This window comes from Xenopus tropicalis, chromosome 3 (genome assembly GCF_000004195.4).
Source record: "Xenopus tropicalis strain Nigerian chromosome 3, UCB_Xtro_10.0, whole genome shotgun sequence".
Classification (NCBI taxonomy): domain Eukaryota; kingdom Metazoa; phylum Chordata; class Amphibia; order Anura; family Pipidae; genus Xenopus; species Xenopus tropicalis.
This window is the reverse complement of record NC_030679.2, coordinates 16,247,544-16,267,775: the sequence shown is the minus strand read 5'-3', so window position 1 is coordinate 16,267,775 and position 20,232 is coordinate 16,247,544. Positions and strand designations below refer to the sequence as shown.

General features: G+C 38.8%; 1 protein-coding gene across 8 annotated transcripts in view; it reads left to right on the top strand.

Moving 5' to 3' along the window:
- Positions 1–19,939, top strand: part of anks1b (ankyrin repeat and sterile alpha motif domain containing 1B) — a 203,045-nt gene extending 183,106 nt beyond the window's left edge. For all 8 annotated transcript variants that reach the window (XM_031898696.1, XM_031898695.1, XM_031898698.1 and 5 more), the window contains 4 exons: positions 9,619–9,705; positions 16,165–16,302; positions 17,330–17,497; positions 18,514–19,939. In XM_031898696.1, coding sequence (XP_031754556.1) covers positions 9,619–9,705; positions 16,165–16,302; positions 17,330–17,497; positions 18,514–18,618 — 498 coding nt within the window. In that variant the 3' untranslated portion in view covers positions 18,619–19,939. The remainder of the gene's footprint in view (positions 1–9,618; positions 9,706–16,164; positions 16,303–17,329; positions 17,498–18,513) is intronic.
- Positions 19,940–20,232: the final 293 nt, after the last annotated feature.

The window sequence follows — 20,232 nt, the reverse complement described above, 5'->3', positions numbered from 1 at the left end:
CACCCGGGCCTAGCCCGATACTGGGTATATATATATAACTTTCATTGCCTTGATGTATATTGGGGAATAAATTTTGAGTTAATCATTGAATATATCTTAATTATCTTCTAAGTTAGTTAGGATAATTAATTTACCAATTTCACTAAATTTATTTTATGGAATCCATTTGAGGTTTGTTTAATTTACATTCCTCCTTTCTTTCTTTCCATATAGATACTACAAATGTCATATAATCTATATGAATGTTAATACATTCATATAGATTATATGACATTTGTAGTATCTATATGGAAAGAAAGAAAGGAGGAATGTAAATTAAACAAACCTCAAATGGATTCCATAAAATAAATTTAGTGAAATTGGTAAATTAATTATCCTAACTAACTTAGAAGATAATTAAGCAAGGTAAAATTGTACGAATAGGAGTCAATGGGTTAATAATATGGGAATCCTTAAAATCCTTTGGGGTCCTGACCTAACACGTATTGTACGAATAGGAGTCAATGGGTTAATAATATGGGAAACTTTGGGACCATGGACATAGGAAATTGTGCATAGTCATGTATTGTTTTTAAATTTTACTAATTTAGCAAAATTGCACTTTATATGGTTCACATAATGTTCACATAATATACAATGTTGCATGAGTATTTATAGATGTGGGGGCAATTTTATACACATGTATGCTGTTTAATATCGTTGCAGTTTTAACTAGATTGGGGTATTAAATATGTGCAACAGATTTATTATGAAGTATGAATGCACTTTTATAAAATATATAATTGGTATATGGTATTAATGGTCACTATGGGGTTAATGTGCATATGATGTCACTGGCCCTCCCTGGATTCATGGGAGGAGGCTATTTAAACTGAGTTGCTGTATGTATTTGCACCTTGAAAAAGGTCCCAAAAGGGACCGAAACGTCGGTTGTACATGCAATTATAATACACAAGAGATTTTTTGAAACACAAAGACCCTTGGTGCTGGCTGTTTTATTTTGATATTTATATGATATCCCGTGCACAGGGGCAGCTGCAGAGCAGCAGATTTTGGAGTGTGGTGCTGTCATGTGGACTGTTTTATATATATATATATATATATATATATATATATATATACATATACATATATGTCCCTAAAGATGCCGGCACTCTTGTCTACTAGGAAGGTACAGGAGCCTGCTTGGTGCAGGTCCAAGTAGATGCAACAAAAAGAGCATCCGCACTCACAGGATTTATGAAGAAAAAGCGTTTGTTTTTTTTTAAGCAGACTGACATTCAGCTAATGCACTAGCCTTTTTCAAAGTGACTAATAAATCAACACAGTGCCTTAAAGAAATTCTTTGCCGGGAAGGAGTGTGGCTGACGTCCTCCTACCCACTGTACAGGGACATCAATCACCAACAATAACAAAAACAAAAAAGTTAAACAGAAAAAAATCAAAGTGAAAGTAAAAATAAAGATAAAAAAATAAATAAATGCATATTGATTGCATATTCAAAGTAAATATTGCATGACTAACGCCCTGTAAAATTATCACAAGTTTATTGTGAACACATTGCAGAAAAATAATCCGACGTTTCAGTCCCCAACAGGACCTTCTAAACTTGTGATCATTTTACAGGGTGTGCCAGTCATGAAATATTTACTGTATATATGTGTGTGTGTGTATGTGTGGCTATTTATTATGAGCCCCATAATAGGGCATTTGTTAAAGTGCTCTGTTATTATAGTTTTTTATGTATCACATATATCATATAACTGTATTTATTCTAACACCTTCAGCCCAAAAACTGCAGAGTCAGTGTAGGAAAGAGTCTTATCTGCAGCACTACAATAGGTGCTGCATATTCTGCAACTGCTGCAGGCACCAGAACTGTTAAATCCTTTGGGGTCCTGACCTAACACGTAATTTTAAAATATATTTCAGACTCTGGTTCTCTAAAGTTTATGTGGCCCTAAAAAAGTTTTGCTTTGTGGCTCACAAACCAGGATAGAAAGCAGGACTAAAGCATTCTAGCAGGCTATTCCGTTGTGGAGAATGATCTAGCCTACTTTTCCAACCAACTGAAAAGAAGAAAAACAAATTCTATATCATAAATGAAAGGTGTTCATATCACAAGGCAATAGATTGAACAGGCAATTAGGACAAACTCTGCTGCCTCTTTCCCCATTTAGAGTCCAGGGCAAGGGAACCAAAATTAGTTGATGTAACATTTACCGGTCCTTATTTGCTACCTGTTGTTTCTACACCAACAAGGTGCTTTTATTTTGCTTTAACTGACCCAAATCTTTTATATTTAGTTTTGACTGGCTAATTTAGATAAGCGCTAAAGAGCATTGATTGATTGATTTGCATGGTTGGAAGAAAACATGCCGAAATATGAACTATAGTTTGCCTTTCACTCAATGACACAAGCTGTATTGCTGTGACAAGTCCTTATTTGCTACCCGTTGTTTCCACACCAACAAGGTGTTTTTATTTTGCTTTAACTGACCCAACTGACCAGTCCTTATTTGCTACCTGTTGTTTCTACACCAACAAGGTGCTTTTATTTTGCTTTAACTGACTCAAATCTTTTATATTTAGTTTTGGCTGGCTAATTTAGATAAGAGCTAAAGAGCATTTATTCATATTTGCATGGTTGGAAGAAAACATGCAAAAATATGAACTATAACTTAGTTTGCCTTTCACTCAATGACACAAGCTATATTGCTGTGGCAAGCAATAACAGAGAAGCAGCAGAAGCCTAAAATGCAAGTTAAAGTTAAAGACTGCAGAGCAGATGCTAGGCAGCAAATTGTCCTTAAACCTGCACAAACCTGGTGCTACGGTGTACATTACTACCATGCCTATTGGAGGGGATTTATTTAGCACATGGGAGCCGTTATAAATCAAATGATGGTTCGTGCAAAAGGTTAAAGCAAATCATAACTGGTATATGGGTACAGAAATATGTTCTATACGGAATACATAATTAATAAAATATGAGTACAGCAGTTACTCATTCCTGTCCTTTCTGTCCAACATGCAATTTTTAATTTGATGAAATAAAGTAATTTAAAAGTACCTCCAGAATTTTTTTGACCGTAGGAGTAAATAAAACCTCGGAAATATAGGTTCTTGTTCTCTTCAGTAGGGATGGGTGAAATAATTCGCACAATGCAAAAATTTGCGTGAAACAATAAAATTCACTACTTTCTTTGATGCGCGCTCCACTTTCTTGGATGTGCGTGTTGGCTTTAGACGTGTGCATAGTTTTTTTTTTTTTTAATGCACGCGTCGTTTTTTGGATGCAAATATCAAAAGAATGACTCACATGTAAAAAAAAAACTATGCACGACTCTGAATTATTTCACCCTTCCCTACTCTTCAACTTTACTGCTAAATATTGTAAAATTAAGTACCTAAGGGAGACAGCTTCCTTTGACACTGCACAGCAGTGGATTCCTTTTTGAGGCCGAACATTTAGTCATGGCCGTACTGGTTCATAACTAAATGTTGATCCTCCAACCATTCAGCCATATATATATAATCAATATCTGGAGTGAAAATAAGCGTTTGCCTAAAATCTCACCCTTATTAACCTCCAAGTTGGCTTCCAAGAAGATGAAAAATTGCAAAAAAAAAAAGTCCACCCTACCTGGTTTTGGCAGGGACCTCCTAGAATGGCTTGCGTCAGTTTTTTTTATATACTTTTTTCCAGTAGTTGTAACAGTTTAATAAACAGACATATAAGTGATCCCAGCTTACTTGAAAATAAAATTAATAAAGCAAAACAAGAAAGGGAAGTTTGAGAACAAACTTCATGTTGGTTTAAAAAACGTGAAGTCACTGAATAAAATCTGATTGGCTGTTGTTGGCTTCATCCAGTTTTTCTAACCTTGGACCACAGTATTAAAGTAAAAACCACTGTGCAAAGTTTGTGAACCCTGGTTTTAATAGTGTCTGAATGGCAGCAATTCAGATTTCCCCTCTGAAAGTCAATAATTGGTGGTTTCACTTTTTGAAGATTGGCACTTTTTCTAACCTGGAAATGCAGTTAACAAGTGACTAACTGCAAAGTTTAGGGACCCTAGGACTAGGCAGCAGTATAAATTTAAACCAATAAAAGTCAATAGGTGAATTGTGATTGGTGGTTGGTGGGTGTGCCCACTTTTTCTAACTTTGAGTCGAAGTCACCCAGTGCCAAACTGTGCAAAGTTTGGGTGCTCTGGCATAAGTAGTGTGAAAATGACAGCATTTTATATTTAAGCAAATGAAATTCAATGGAGGACATCTGATTAGCTATTAGTGGCCCAACCCACTTTTCTTATTTTTAAACTGCAGTCCTCCAGTTATCAGCTCTGCAAAGTTTGGGGACTCAGGCGTAAAAATTGTGGGAAAGACAGCATTTTACATTTCAACATTGAAAGTAAATAGGTGAAATGTGATTGGCTGTTGGTGCCCACTTTTTCTAACTTTGAACCACATATACCCTGTGACTAACTTTGCAAAGTTTAACAACACTAGAATTAATACTTAAATAATGGCATCAGTTGAAATATAAACCAATAAAATTTAATGGGTGGAAACAGATTGGCTGTTGGTGGCTCCGCCCACTTTCCCTAACTTTTAACCTTAGTCCCCCAGTGACCAACTGTGAAAAGTTTGGGCCCCGCCCACTTTTTCTAACCCTTAACCGCAGTTACCTGGTGACTAACTCTGCAAAGTTTTGGGACCATAGTATTAATATTTAAAGAATGGCAGCAGTTTAAATTTAAACCAATGAAATTGGCTGTTGTTGGCTCCCCCACTTTTCTAACTTGGAACATAGTCACCCAATGACAAACTGTGCAAAGTTTGGGGACCCTGACATTAAACCAATGTGAGAATGGCAGCAGTTAAAATTTCCCCACTGAAAACAATGAAAGAAATGTTATTGGTTTTTGGTGGCCATATTTTCTTACCTTAAATACGTAGTCACCCAGTGACTGTGCAATTTTTGGGAACCCTGGCATCAAACCAATAAAATTCAATAAGTGAAATCTGATTGGCTGTTGGTGGCTCTGCCCACATTTTCAAACCTAAAACTGCAGTAGAACTGTGAAGAATTTGGGGGCCCTGGCATTAATACTGTGAGAATGGCAGCAGGTTAAATTTAGCTCTTTGCCTTTTATCTGAAAATATAAGAAATTTGGCAAAAAAGCCCATAACTGCTGATAAGACACACACGGGATATAGGAACTGTGGCTATTACTAATACTCTAAAGTGCAGGTCACATTGAAAAAAGCAATGTGTCTCTTGACAGTCCCTCAGTGGAGTTGAAAGGATGGTCTCTTCTTTCCCAAACCTTTGAAAAGACTATAAACACATTTATTTCTGTTACACTGATGCCACTCTCAGACGCACGTGACACCGGGACGGGGAAACAAGGGTTACACTCAGTCACCTTTCACACAGGTTAGACTAACATCAGCCACCCCCAAACACACCACCACCCCAAATAACCATTCGCTGCCACCATCCTATCATTAACAGGTGATAGAACCTAATCTGAATATCTCCCTGCTCTCTACAACAGGTACATTTTCCTAATACACATATGTATCACACACTCTCTCTCACTGTAGTTAGGGTTAGCTTCTACTAATTCAACAAGCAGCCAAAGGGTTAAATTACAGTCAAAACACTCTCCTGCCAGCAGCCAACTAGTTAATTAGCATTTACACAGACAACTTTCGCTCTACACACACAGACAAGCAGTTAATACATTTTAGGACGTGAGTTTGTTATTTAAAATTTTAGATTTAATATTACAAAAGTAAACAGTGCATATACAAAGATTTTACAAAAAGAGACATACACATACAGTACAAAACAGTAAATAAAATAAAAGGGAATAAAACACAGAGAAACCCTATGTACGTTACCAAGTTAGGAATTTCCTTTGTGTCCTCCTGAGGCAAGAGTTTGAAAACCTGGGCACACACCCCAACAGAGTTGGGACCTCAAGTATGAGCTATAGTAAGCGGGTCTTTTGCCCTTTTATCCCCTGCTGGGAGCCTTCCTCATTACTGTATGCATGAGGAGGGAGTGTCCAGGAACTTGTTCCTTGTGACCCCCTGTAGAGGGCTGCAATTCTCAGGCCAGTTTCTTGTCATATAATATCGGCGCTTGCCAGTATCCAATATTATTATGAAAATGTGGGCTTGCTGTAATCCATATGTGGGTAATCAGAATGATACCAAACATGAGGGGTGTCTCATGCTCCAGTCCCCCAGAAACTATCCCTCCAAACTGGTGGGGATAGACTGTCCCTGTTTGGTATCATTAGGAAGCATGTGACCTCCTCATAACCAATATGTGATTTATAAGGATGTGAACCCTAAAGCAAAGGAGATATGGATCCCTTTTTAGAATCCATATTTTCCTCATAGCTGCACCCCCTGCAGTTCTTAGGTCCACAATTCCCTTTCTTTGATCAACAGATCAACGAAACCAATTGCCCCATCTTCCCCCCCCCCCCCCCCCCCAACTAGCCTGGCTCCAAATTGTCTTCTAACCCAGATAAATTTGTCACCTTTCCACAGTCCCTTGTTGCAATTTTCATTAATTAAGGGTCTCTTGTGGACACAAAGCCAAATGTTGCCAGGTTTAACATGCCATACTGTGCTGGCATGACACACTGATAAAGTCTATTGTTTGCATTTATCTTGTCTTTGAGGAATCCCATCCTTTGGGTTTTTTAAACTGATAGAACTGGATACAGGCCTGTAAGAGTTAATAAAGCAGGCCAAGGTATCCAAAAAATCTTCTGACATGTACCAGGAACAGATATTTAACAGGCCTCTGTTTCTTAGGGTCTGGAAGCATCAATGTGTAAAGGTCTCACAACCTGGGTTGCCCGGCTCTAAGCCCTGGCTAAAAAGAGCCATGCCATGTGGGGGAGTGAAAGCATATATAAGGTTGACTTAGAGTTTACATCAGGACCCAACATGAGGTGGAGGTCACACCATAAACATAAACTCAAACACATTTATTCCTCTAAAACCCATTTATACTAGCGGTATCAAAAACTAGGTATAGGTTTAATTTGATATGGCCTGTCAAATGAGTCCAAACATGACTGCCTTTAGGTACGGTTCGGTTTTTCAGTTAGGACTGGGCAAGTCACACAGAAGTGATGTTAAGTCTGTATGGGACCGGTGAGATCATTTAAATTTGAGGTTTAATATTATCTTTTTATTATGTTCCCATAATGAGTTATGGGCATTAGATTATTGGTCCAGTCCATACACTCAGGAGGTCATAAAGAACTTCACACTGTGTCCTACTAATGATGACACCCCTTACATTCCTGAGGGTGGGGGGAGTGTCCGGTGACCTGATGCTCCTGCAAACTGTGATAAATAGTCAGCTCTTCTGACTAAGGGGCCGATTTACTAATCTACAAACGGATCGAAAGCGTCCGAATGCGTTTTTTTCGTAATGATCGGTATTTTGCGATTTTTTTCGTCGCCGTCGCGACTTTTTCGTGAATTGTCGCAACTTTTTTGCGACAATTTACGAAAAAGTTGCGGCAGCAACGAAAAAAATCGCAAAAATACGAAAAAGTCGCAAAATGTTCATTTCCAATCCGATTTTTTCCCATTCGGGATTCGGATTCGTGGATTAGTAAATCAGCCCCTTAGAGTCTTATTTACTTATTTACTACTGGAGGAGCAATTTCAATTGGAGGTTCATCCCACTGGTTTCCCCTTGCCTCTAGGACTAGAAGGTACAGTATAGAACATCTATTGTTTTTTCCCTTTTATTTTAAAAATACTGTTTGTAATTATTGTTCTGTGTGTCCTTTTTGTAACATCTCTTGTATATGCAGTGTTATAGCTTTTATAATATTAAATACAAAAGTGAATAAGTTTTGTCCTTGATGCTCTAAGTGAACCTAGCCTCAGAGTGTGTAACTGTGTGCCTTAGCCCTCTGCATGCTGTATGCTGATTAACCATTTGACTGCTGGTAGGAAGAGTGTGTATGTGTCAGTTCAGGCACATTAACCCCTTTAATACTAGAGTGCTTGGCATCTCTCATCACTAGCGTGAGAAGTATGAGAGTGGTGGCAGCAAGTTTTGTATGAGTTTAGTGGGTGTTGGTTGATGTTTTGGCTGCTGTGCCGCTAGTCTAACCTGTACTGTACTACCTATAGTCTAACCTGGCTATCTAGAGGGTCACTTGCTCAGTCTCACACACCATGCACAGGTGTGTGAGACTGAGCAAGAGACCCTCTAGATCAGTGTTTTTCAACCTTTTTTGGGCAAAGGCACACTTGTTTCATGAAAAAAATCACGAGGCACACCACCATTAGAAAATGTTAAAAAATTTAACTCTGTGTCCAGCAGCAGTGCCCCCCTAGTACATTGGTGCCCAGCAGCAGTGCCCCCTAGTACATTGGTGCCAAGAGCAGTGCCCCCCTAGTACATTGGTGCCCAGCAGCAGTGCCCCCTAGTACATTGGTGCCAAGAGCAGTGCCCCCCTAGTTCATTGGTGCCCTGCCTACGGCACACCAGGCAACATCTCGCGGCACACTAGTGTGCCGCGGAACAGTGGTTGAAAAACGCTGCTCTAGATAGCCACACCTAAAGCCACGTGTGTCTGAAGTATCATAATTGTGACACCCATCCTATGGGTTTATTAAACTGACAGACTGGATATAAGTGAGGTGCAGTGTCAGGAAACCGCTTTCCTGGGTGTTCATGGGTAGCATTGTTTCACATTATAGGATCCCTCCAGTACTTTCTAAAATGCATTTTGACAGTTATTAGTCCTTGCAGTCCCTCTTGCTGCTGATATATACATTGTTGCTGTGTCACATCCTACTTCCATATTAATGTTGCATTATTGAGGTGACTTAACTGTCCTTTAATTTTGTTTTTTAATTGAGCAGCAGATAACTGAGCTGAAAACAATCATGGAAGAAACTGAGCAAAATGCCTTGGCTTGCAGGGCCACCATAGCTTTTTGATTTTCCTTTTGGTTTTGCCCAATGGATATGTTTAGGTGATGGTATAATTATCTCACTCTTGTTCCCCAAGTATCTATAGAGGTATTAATGAGGCAGTTTTCCGTTTCAGCCTATTAACAGACTGCATAGTTAACCTAACCTGTCGCCCCAGCCTTTCATATCTCAGTGTTGCTGTGGCCAAACACAGACATTGCCAACTCAGCCTCTTCTTGCCAATTTGTCATTATTATTATTATAATTAGTGGTCTTGCTGACAGCCTGCAAGACTGATATCTGTCTGAAAATCATCCAGCTACCTATCAGGCAGTTAAGCAAATCATTTTGGGATTATCCCATTCCTGTTCATCCCAATTTAGCGCAGAGTGCTGGTGGATTAAGTTATAGGACCACTACATAACCACCACTTTCTAGGTAAGTGAAAGCACTGCTGGCAACGGCCTTCCTGAGTGAGGTACAAACCCAGCCACTGTGCAACATGGGAAAAAAGGCACTGCATGCAATGTATTTGTAGCACAGATTATTACTTATTTATTTTTCTAACTTTTTTTGCCTTTTTTTAATAACTGTAGATCGACAATCTCTACACTTTCTAACCCTACTCTTTTCATACAGAAATCAACAGAACAAATGAAAAAAGTGCCCACAATCATTCTGACAGTATCGTACAAAGGGGTCAAATTTGTGGATGCAGTAAATAAGGTGAGGTTCTCCCAGTAGCTTTTTTTCTAGTGTAACAACACCTAGTAAGTGGGTGAAGCCTGGTGAAGTAGTATTGGCACCCAAGGCTATAGCCTTGCTTGTTGTCCCATCACCCACACCCTGCAAGCCATTTCCCACACCAATGGTTGCCCAGTATTGCTTTCTACTGCTCATTCTCCCCACATTCCCCCACCACCCTCAGGCCAATACTACTTGGTCCAGCTCTGGTAACAGCCTTCACACACTAAACAGTGAGGGTTCTTCTGCAGGGGTGATGTATAAGCTACCTGTGTGTGCACAACCACTAAGCTGAATGCCAAAGGCAGGGGAGTATTTGAACAGGCACTGACATCAGGCTTGGAAAATAAATATAAAATAATAGAATTCTGGAATGTTGGAGAGGGTAAAACAAAAGCGGGAAAAAGGAATAAGGTAATGTTTTCTTTGGGGTACTTCTTATCCTTTAAATAAATGTTTGTTTTTTTAAAACTGACAATTTTTATTTGTTTTATTATTAATTTTACATTTTGCAGACTGCTTACCACAGTTTTCTACGTCAGCATGTGAATGAAATTATAAATTGAAAAATAGAAATAAGAAAGAAAGATAAAAAAGGAAATACGAAACAATAACACGTAAAAACAAAAAACATAATTGTTGTGGCTGGGACCTGGGTTTTGGTAGGGTGGGAGTGTCTGCTCCTTGTAAGTTCTCTGGGTTTTGGTATTTATAAGGATGTTAAATAGTTTAAGCATGTAGCGCCATGAATAGTTGAGTTGCTTTTCATGGGTAAACAGATATTTTTTCTTGCATATAACACTTAAACGGCACTATATCCAACTTTGTGATGTTCTACAACGTAATATTAGCAAGCCAATATTATGCAGTCATCTCCCTATGTTAGATAGAAGCAAGGTGGCTGATGTAGAATCATTAGGTAGGATTCTCACTGGAGAATCTTTTTGTATCTGTAATTAAGTTTTGGCCCTCTTCTTTGTAATGCTGAGGAGTGCAGAGGGAGAGTTATATTAAGGGTTTATGTTCCTTTCAACCCTGCACCATGCATCTTATTCCTGCCACTGGCAAAAAGAAAATTCTTTAGATTTTATTCAATTATAGCTACATTTATATACTTCTGAAAAAGACCACCCATTGGATGAATGCTTTTTGTTGGAAATGCCATTACTTGGCTGCCCATAGATGTACCCTCTGTTATCAGATCTAAAGTAGATGCAAGGCATTATTGTCAAAAGTCCATTGGTAAGGACTGACCTTCAACTGATTGTATCTGCAATCAGATTTAAACCATGTCGGCTTCCTGTGTTACCCCTCCTGTATTATTTGTCTTATTAATTCATTCACAAAAGATAAAAAGCACCTACATAACTTCATGTGGTCCCCAGCCTGTATCGATCTCTTTCCTGCAATAATGGTTTGCTTGACTAAGTCAAGGTAACAACTATCTCCTAACACAAAGCAAGGGAAGGCATATATTCAGCACTAAATTCTGTTATGTACTATTAAAGCGGATATTTCCTCTGAGGAGGCAGAATTATTGCATCAAATGAGACTAAGATTACAAATTCCTCATCACCTTGTGTTCAATAATAAAAGTAAAAAAAGTAAAAGCCAGAGAAAAGACAGTAGATTCAGAATTAATTGATATGTAAATGCATTTCCCATAGCAGAGCACTAGTTTCTATTTTGGATTTGTCCTTGCATGTCAGATGCCAAATTTAGGTTATAATGATAATGATATAAAAAAATACCCGCTGCATTGAAAAAGTACCAGTGAAAGTCTGTTAAAAGCTGTCCAGACATGCATTATGTGCTTGCTTTGCCTTATCAGAATTTGGAGAGGACGTACTGTGTTATTTCTCAAAAAGTTACCAGCTCCCCAAAGCATAGGGGCTATTAATACAACATCAGTTACCTTGTTGCTATCTGATATACTGTGCAAATTAGGTATCAGAAGGGCAGAAACAGTGTTTTTTTCGTTTTTAAGTGTACTTAAGCTGTGATTGTAGCCCAAAGAACATGTAGTGAGCAGGCAAGCTGTTGGAGGATCCCCATACATTACATAGGCCAAATACCTGAAGGGCTTAAATAATTGAACCCTGATGTTCCTAGAATATACTTCCCAGCATGCTTTAATATTAAATTATAAATTGGAGAATGCTGGGACCTGTAGTAATGTAAGACATAGTTCCAATAATGTCAAGAAAAGTTTACCTTCCCGTTTAAATGTCTTCACTTACTAGTTGTCACTTAAACTACCTGAATAAACTTTCATATAACTGTGTAGGACAACCTGTGACCTTACATGCACCATTTAGAGCAACACTATTCAATGCATTCCAGTTAGAATAAACTAGTTAGGTAAACTTCATGTTGGTGGGCTACATTATGTGATGATGTTATACACAGCCTTCTGTGGAGGGTATATGCAGGCAGAGGGCTGAAAAAATACCTTGAAGTGCTTCATCTGACCTATTAGACTCCTGTTAGACACCATTGATTTTGAGCAAGAAAAAGTAATGACCAATCAGCAAAAACAGTTGTACAGATAAAGTGCTGGGCTTCCCATAAGGTGTCTGGTTACAACTAGTTGTGATATCACAAGATAACTAATTTAGTTAACCCAAACTGCAATGAAAAGGTCACCACTAGATGCTCCTAGTGAGCTTAGTCACTCAGTACACATTGTAAAACCCAAGACTGGAATGCTTTTGATCTTCTTCAGTGTTAGCTTTGGAGACTAGAACAATGTACAGACAGTCACAGATTATTTAAATGTGCAGAAGTGTAATGATCTATTCATATGGATGCAGCCTTTGAATTACTGGTGAAAGTTAAAAGCTATAGGAGAAACACCAATATGTGTTCTCTGGTTCCTCATATTGTGCATATATAAATATCAGTATGCAGCATATGTATATTAAAATAAAACCCATACCATACATGTGCTCTTGTAACTCAGTGAGTAAGTGAAGATGTACAATGGGGTGTATGAATGTATTTGTTTATATAGTACCAAAATTGTATGCAGTGCTTTACAAGGTGTGAACACAAATAGGGGTATAGTCATAATAAGTAGAGAGGTTGCAAGTTCAAACCCTTATAATTGTTTTATTTCTTAGATTACAATATTGTTTATTACTCTACTGCTAGATCTGTATATACTGTATATATTATTTGCTGTGCAGGAGTAAACTGACACTACAGCTCCTTGCACCTTAATAAATGCTATTGTCAGGCACAATATTTGTGGCTAAACCTTGTATATGTATCAGTTTCTTAAACTTGTTTGACAGTCTTTCTCTGGACTACAACTCTCAGAAACTTGATAATAAGTAATGCCCAGTTAGGATTTCTGAACATTATTTCTCATTTCACTTTCTTTGTGTATTCAGTATGTGTGTTATAACCCTTAGAAGGCCCGGACTGGCAATCTGTGGATTCTGGCAAATGACAAAGGGGCCGCTGAGAATGCTGGGATTTGTGGTGCAGTCCCAGCTGAATCAGAAGTGATAAGCAAATTTACAATTGAATGGTGGACCAAAAATACCAGCACAAACTACAGTTCCTTCCCAACACCCGCACTGTAATTTGACTCTATGTCATAGTCTGTTCTACCAGACGCAATTAAAGAAGAAAGAAAGAAGATCAAAACACTGCACCACCCACAGCTGTGTTAGTTCGTAAATTTAGACCAAGTTAAAACTTAACCTTTAATTAACTATTAAAATATGTCAAAAAGTTAAAAGTAAGGGGTATGGCTCGGTGACACACTGAGGTGTCCACAATAGCACTCTATGCCTGGTTTAGGGAGAGCTGGGGGGGACAAGAGTAAATGCGGGATTAACTGTACCTGTGCTGGTTTGAACAACCCTCCACACCACCCACCAACATCATTTAGGACCACCACGCACCCTTTAACAAACTATACCGTCTTCCCCTCTCCCACACCATCAACACCCACGGCGCTTCAACACCTGTTGAAGTGCCTCACGCACGTTTCGCTCGGTAAGCCCAAGCTTTTTCAAAGGCATTAAAGTCAGGTGGATCATGGGGAAAGTTAAATAGACAAAGGACCGCCCCCCTAGTTTGAACAGACCAATCATACATGCCCCTGGGAACCCACCCCAGAAAGCATGATACTCAGTGCCACAGATCTTTTTTGTAAGAGTACAGCCACCAACTCGGTTCTACATTTTGATAGTCACCACCCCATAGCCACAAAAAGAGGAATCCCTATTGGGGAATTTTTAAGGTTGCACTGGAATTGTTCGGATCAAGATATATTCAAACAGAGAGCAGGCGACTTGAAAGCTCGGTTGTTGGATAGGGGCTTTAGCCATAACGTGATCAATAGGGCATATTTTCGTGCAATCCATACACCCTGTACTAATCTGCTACGGACTAAGAACAAATGTGAATCCACTCCTAAAATACGCTTTATTGGAATTTTTAACAATCAATGGCATTCGATACAACAGATTCTCAGGCGACACTGGCATGTATTGCAGCTCTAGTTCCTGCCATTGGCCAATATCCGCAGACTTGTTGTCGACAGACACCCAATCTTTGGGTATATATACTTATTTATATATATTTATTGTATTTATTTATTATAACACTTGTCCTCCCTGTGTGTAATTGTGTATATTGTAAGATTGTACAGCGTTGCATACCCTTGTGGCACTCTATAAATACAGTTATACATACATACTGTGAGAGATGCAATGGAAAATGTCATTATTTGGTGTATTTCCACCAGTGTTAAGGTGGGATACAAATGGCCCAAGGTAAAATACCTGGTTTTACAGCAGGTAATGCTGTTTTGGAGTAAATCTCCCTTTAAGGTTTGATTTGGCCAGCTGTAGAGAGCTGCCTGATTAGGCTGCAGGGGAGCAGCCAATAAAAGGGTTGTGTGAGTTACACAGGGGTGGGAGTTGGAATTGAATGCTGACTGAGTGAAGGTCACTCTCAGAGCAGGGCACAGAGCAGGAGGGCTGCCTGTGTGAGGAACTCCCAGAGGAGCTGGGGGTGCCACCTGCCACTGCCAGGAAGCAGAGGGAGTGCTGACCGAATGGATGAGTGCTGAGAGGGCTCAGCAAGGCTTAGTGTGAAGCCTGAGGGTTCCAGAGCGTGGAAAATAACCCTGGAAGGTGAGAACCCTGAAGAAGGGACATCTCAAAACCCTGAACTGTGTATGAACTATTGTCTTTATGTTTCTGTTGGGAAGAATGGGCCCTTAATAAACCTGAGTTTTGCCTGAAGACTTGGTGTCCCTGTCTCTATGCTCCAGATCCTCTGCATGCCTGCCTGCCTACCAATGCTAATTCCCCCAAAATTGCGTGTACAGGCATTCAGCATGTCACAATACATATGATAATGCACCTGATATACATTGTACCAACTGGATTTGCAAAGAAACAGCCCAGTGTAATTACCCACAGCAGAGAGTGCTCTATTTGCTTTTACCAGGGGGTAATCTTAATCACTCTTAGCACTTCCACATTCCAGAAACATAAGGCAGATGAAGCCTGGTGTCAAAGTGGACACCCTTCTGTGCATGTCTGAAAACAGAATAACAGCCTAAGAAGGCTTTTTTTCTCCTGACACAGCAGGAAGGTGGCACTAGATAACACAAACAGGATAGCCTGTGTTATCTTGTAACTAGTTAAGTTCTGGGAAACCCAGCGCTTCATCTGTATTTCAGGCAAACAAACAGGACAAACTTACTTATATTGTATTATATGCAACCATATGCGTTGACGGTTACTTATACATCCCAGCATCCTTACTTTAGCGCTACTTGGTTCTCCTAAAAATGACATTCCACGTTAATGAGCATTAACTCACAGTGTCTTTCAACAACATTTAGCATTCTCCAGGAAAGTGAAGCCACCTTTGTGTCTTCTGCTGCTCTTCCCCACTTCTTTCTTCTCCTTTCTATCTCTCTCCTCCAACTCCTCCTTTATCCTTTCCATATTCATACCCTCAAATAATAATTTAAAGTGAAACTTTAATGGTGAGCAGTTCAATTCAGTCTTATAAGTATGGCTCATTAATTTAGTAATAGAAAAATTCTTTGGCACACCACTCACATATCTCCACAGGGTGCTTCAATTTCTTGGCCACTCCCAAGCCAATCCATACACTTTACAAAGGGAAGAAGCACACCAAATTGTCGGCTATGCCTTTCAACGCATTTATTGCAGAAAATAAGTGGCACAAGCTTTTTGGGGTTACCGAAAGCCTAATTGCATGAAGAAGGGGGTAACCTTGTGCCACTTATTTTATGCAATAAATGCGTTGAAAGGCATAGCCGACAATTTGGTGAGCGCCTTCCCTTTGTAAAGTTTCATCAATTTAGTATTCAGTGTCAAATATAAAAATGTGTATTTCAACTCCTGTAAGTTGACATTTATAAAACCTCTCCTTTGTTTTCAGTCTATGATTGCTGAACACGAAATCCGAAATATCTCCTGTGCTGCACAGGATCCCGAAGATCTTTCCACTTTTGCTTACATCACAAAAGACTTAAAATCAAACCTGCACTACTGCCATGTCTTCACAGCATTTGACGTGGTCAGTATCATCTACTATATGCATATGGCAGCATGGAAAGCAACCGGTACTGTTGTGAAAAAGTCGGGATTTAAAACTTGCTTACCTATGACTTCACAATAAATCTTCCTATTTAGATAATAGCAAGATAACCAACACAACTCACTGGCTTCTCAATGGACCAACTTCTTGCGCCTGTAATTAAACCATTCTCAAATTGAGTGCTCCCCAAGCTCTCTAAAGTAATTACGAGTGCTAGAGAATAAAAAAGTGTCATTGTTATCAGTACTACATTAGCCATGTAATATAGAGGGAATTTTGGAGAGATTCACTGTAATCAAGGTTGTATTCCTCCCACATTTGGCTGGAGCAAAACTGCTAAAAAAAGGTTTATGACCCTTGAAATTTATGGCACCTAGGAATGAGCTGGACGTTTTAAAGGAGAGGGAAAGGTAAAAATCACTGGGGAGTGCCAAATATTAGGCACCCCCAGTGACTTTAATCATTTACCTTTTACCCCGGAGCTGCAGTGAGTGTTTCCCTTTTCCTCCATTCTTCTGGATCCTAGGGCTGGCGCATGCACTGTAGAGTGAAAAAGCTGGCTTTTTTGTTAAAGTTTGGCTTTTCACTCTACTGCGCATGTGCAAGCACAGAAAGACAGAAGAAGGAAGAGGAGACACTCGCTAGCAGGTACCCAGAGCTGGTGCTGTTTTCTTCTTACAGGAGCACCAACCCGGGGTAAAAGGTAAGGAATTAACATCACATTTAAATAAATGTTAGTCACTCCTAGTGACTTAGCCTTTCCTCTTTCCACTCTAGGGGTGGAAAGAGTCCAAGAAGAATTCTATAATTTTAGTCAGGCTACATTTCTACATTGCTTGACAGAAGGCCAATAGATGTTTGACATTACTGTATTTTTTTTAACTCCTAATCTAACACTGATTATTGGTAAGAGTCCCAGTTAGCACTTCTGGATGGTGTTTAAAATAATATTCAGAATTTTCCCCACTAATTTGTTTTATTTTGCATTTGTAATATTCTTCCCCAGAACTTAGCATACGAGATCATTCTAACATTAGGACAAGCATTTGAGGTTGCTTATCAACTCGCTCTACAGGCGAGGAAAGGAGGCCACTCGTCAACACTTCCTGAAAGCTTTGACAGCAAGCCCACCAAGCCAATCCCCAAGCCCCGTGTTAGCATCCGAAAGGCAACGGTAAGTTTTCTAATTAATGTAAGAACTATTTCTAGCTTGGTCCTGCTGCTAAGAGATACATATAGAGCAGGGACAGGTGCCTTTTGCTGCTTCAAGTGTTCCAGAATTGCAACTTCCCTTTATTCACCTCCTCTTTGCTCTTCCATGCCCTGTCCCGCTCTTTCTGATTTTTTCCCCTACCTATTCACCTCTTGTCTACTTCTTTGCCGATCTTAATCCCTTAACAAATGCAGAGTTGTTAGAAGAAATGTGCTGGGGTTCTGGTTTTAGTATAGGGTAACAAAGACTTGTATTTAACTGACCCTGGTGTGTAACTGTTATAGGAAAACACTATGGCAGATTATAATATAGAGGTATTGTACTCTCTGTTTTAAAATACTGTATAAGTATATTATGTCATCTCCATAACCTTTAACCTTGAGACCTTATATGGACATAGAACTCCTTGGATAAAATCCTTGTGTTTTACAATAGTGGCTACATTATTCACGATCTAAAGGAACTTATTAGGAAAAAAAAGAGCACCCCCCCCCCCCACATTGTTCCTTCTTGATCTGACCTACTTGGCCCTCAACCTCAAGCCTTTATATTGTTATGGAAGACCTTGGTCACTTCTAATATGCATATAATTTACAATAAAGGGTACATTATTCTCAATATAAATCTATGTTGTAATATATGAGTAAATATTAGACGTCACCAAGGAGTTCCATGACCTGTATAAAAGGTCTGGGCATGCAGCAGCACTGTGACATTATCCAACTCCTGACTTCTAATACCGTTTTACAATGTACAATTTGGATTACATTATACTCTATAAAAGATCTCTGAGGCCAGGACAAGTTTCAGTTCTTTAATTTTCTGTAAATATGTTTGGTTTATATGGGCAATAGATATAACAGCTGAAAGTGCTATTTTTTTACTCTTACCAACAGGGGTCAGTGTTTGCAATTACAAAACTGCTGTAGGCCCTGCTCTATGTGTTGTTTGTCATTTTTTATTATTTTGTTTTTCAGATAGATCAACCTGACCAAAAGACTCTATCCAATCTGCCTTGGATTGTAGAACCAGGCCAGGAAAAGAGAGGGATTAGCACCAAGTACGAAACCACAATCTTTTAATAGAGGTCCATCCTCACCTTTTTGGTGTGCCTTCGTACACTTCTCTGAAAAACTTCAAAACAGCAATCCCATCCTCTCTTCCTGTGCGGATGAACCCAGTGCTGGCGCAGGCTCTGCTGCATCAGCCAAATATATCATTTTAAAGAAAAAATTACAAAATACTGGCAAGTAGAGGAAACCTATATTTTTTGATGATTTTTTTTTCTTGTAATCTTTATTGCAGTGTTTTTTTTTCTTTTTCTTTTGCATTTGGATTTTACTGGGGAAAAAAGACTTTATGTAAATCATATCAAGCTCTCTTACAAGCATTATGCATCAAATTTGTGGCAGTGCAATTGTATACAAACTCAATACACAGTATTTGGACTTGTAGAAATACAATTGTGTATTTAATATTGCAAAAAAAGAGGAAACCTAAAAAAAACAAAAACATATATAAACTGCCAAGAAAATGAACTGAACTGAAATTTATATGCACAAATTGCATCTTTATATCTAATTATTGTATTTGATTTAACAATGGAAATAGCAACATTCAGATGTTTCTGAACAAACTGGGTTTGCTTCACTGTAAAGAGTACTACTTTGTATAATATTTTATAGGCTATTGAAGTTGAAGCCTTATTACTGAAGTGTATACAAAATATTGTATCCATAAAGAATATTATTGTCAGTAACATGACAAAGAAAGCCTTTCATCATTATATTCCTTGGTTAATTGTCGTTGGGAGGAAGAAGTTGATTCTCTTGTCTTTGCTCCAATTGTGTAAGCCCTGCCAAACACTGTTGGACCCTAACTGCAGTTGTTCAGGTGGGTCCAAACCAGTCTCCCCATGTCACTAAGAGGAGAAATATAGGATAATGGTCACCAGGGGTTCTTATTCGCCAAGGCTTTTCATGGGTTCCTGTTGAAAGTCTTAGAACCAAGCACATCCAGCCAACAATCCTGCTTAAGAACTGGAAAACCCTTGGACAAGTCAACCTTACATGAGGCATCTCCCCTTTCCCATGGCATCCTCCAAAACAAGGTTGACCGATAGCAGCACAGTGTTAGGTACCAGTTTAAATTACTTAGCCACTAACTTCTGTTAAGACAATGTTTGCTAAATATTTTTTAGTGCTAAGATCATATCTCCATTACTGCCACTAAACCTGTGACTAAACATAATCTAGTTCCATAATGGGTAGTCATTTATTGGAGATTGTAGGTTAAACTAGGCATCAAATAATGTTCTAGAGTTGGCATGGCCCATGGAATGTCTCTCAACAATGAAAATCATTTATTTGACCTAACATACAATATATTTCTTTTTTCTAATTACCTTGTGTGTTTTTATCTGCTCAGCTGTTTTGCCATCTTTGTTCTTTTGTGAGTCCTGGCAAGTCTGTTGAGTTCAGAAGAACTTTGGATAACATATATCTGTTCTCAAAAGCCTAGCAATATGCCCAAATGTCATAACTAAGTCATATGTAAAAATATTATTTTAAGGCATCTATATTTGTTGTTACGTTCACATTGATAGGTATATCTAGTATAAATACATTTAAAGCAACTGGACTTGTTAAGTAATCATCGAAGACGTTTCACTACTCATCCAAGCAGCTTCTTCAGTT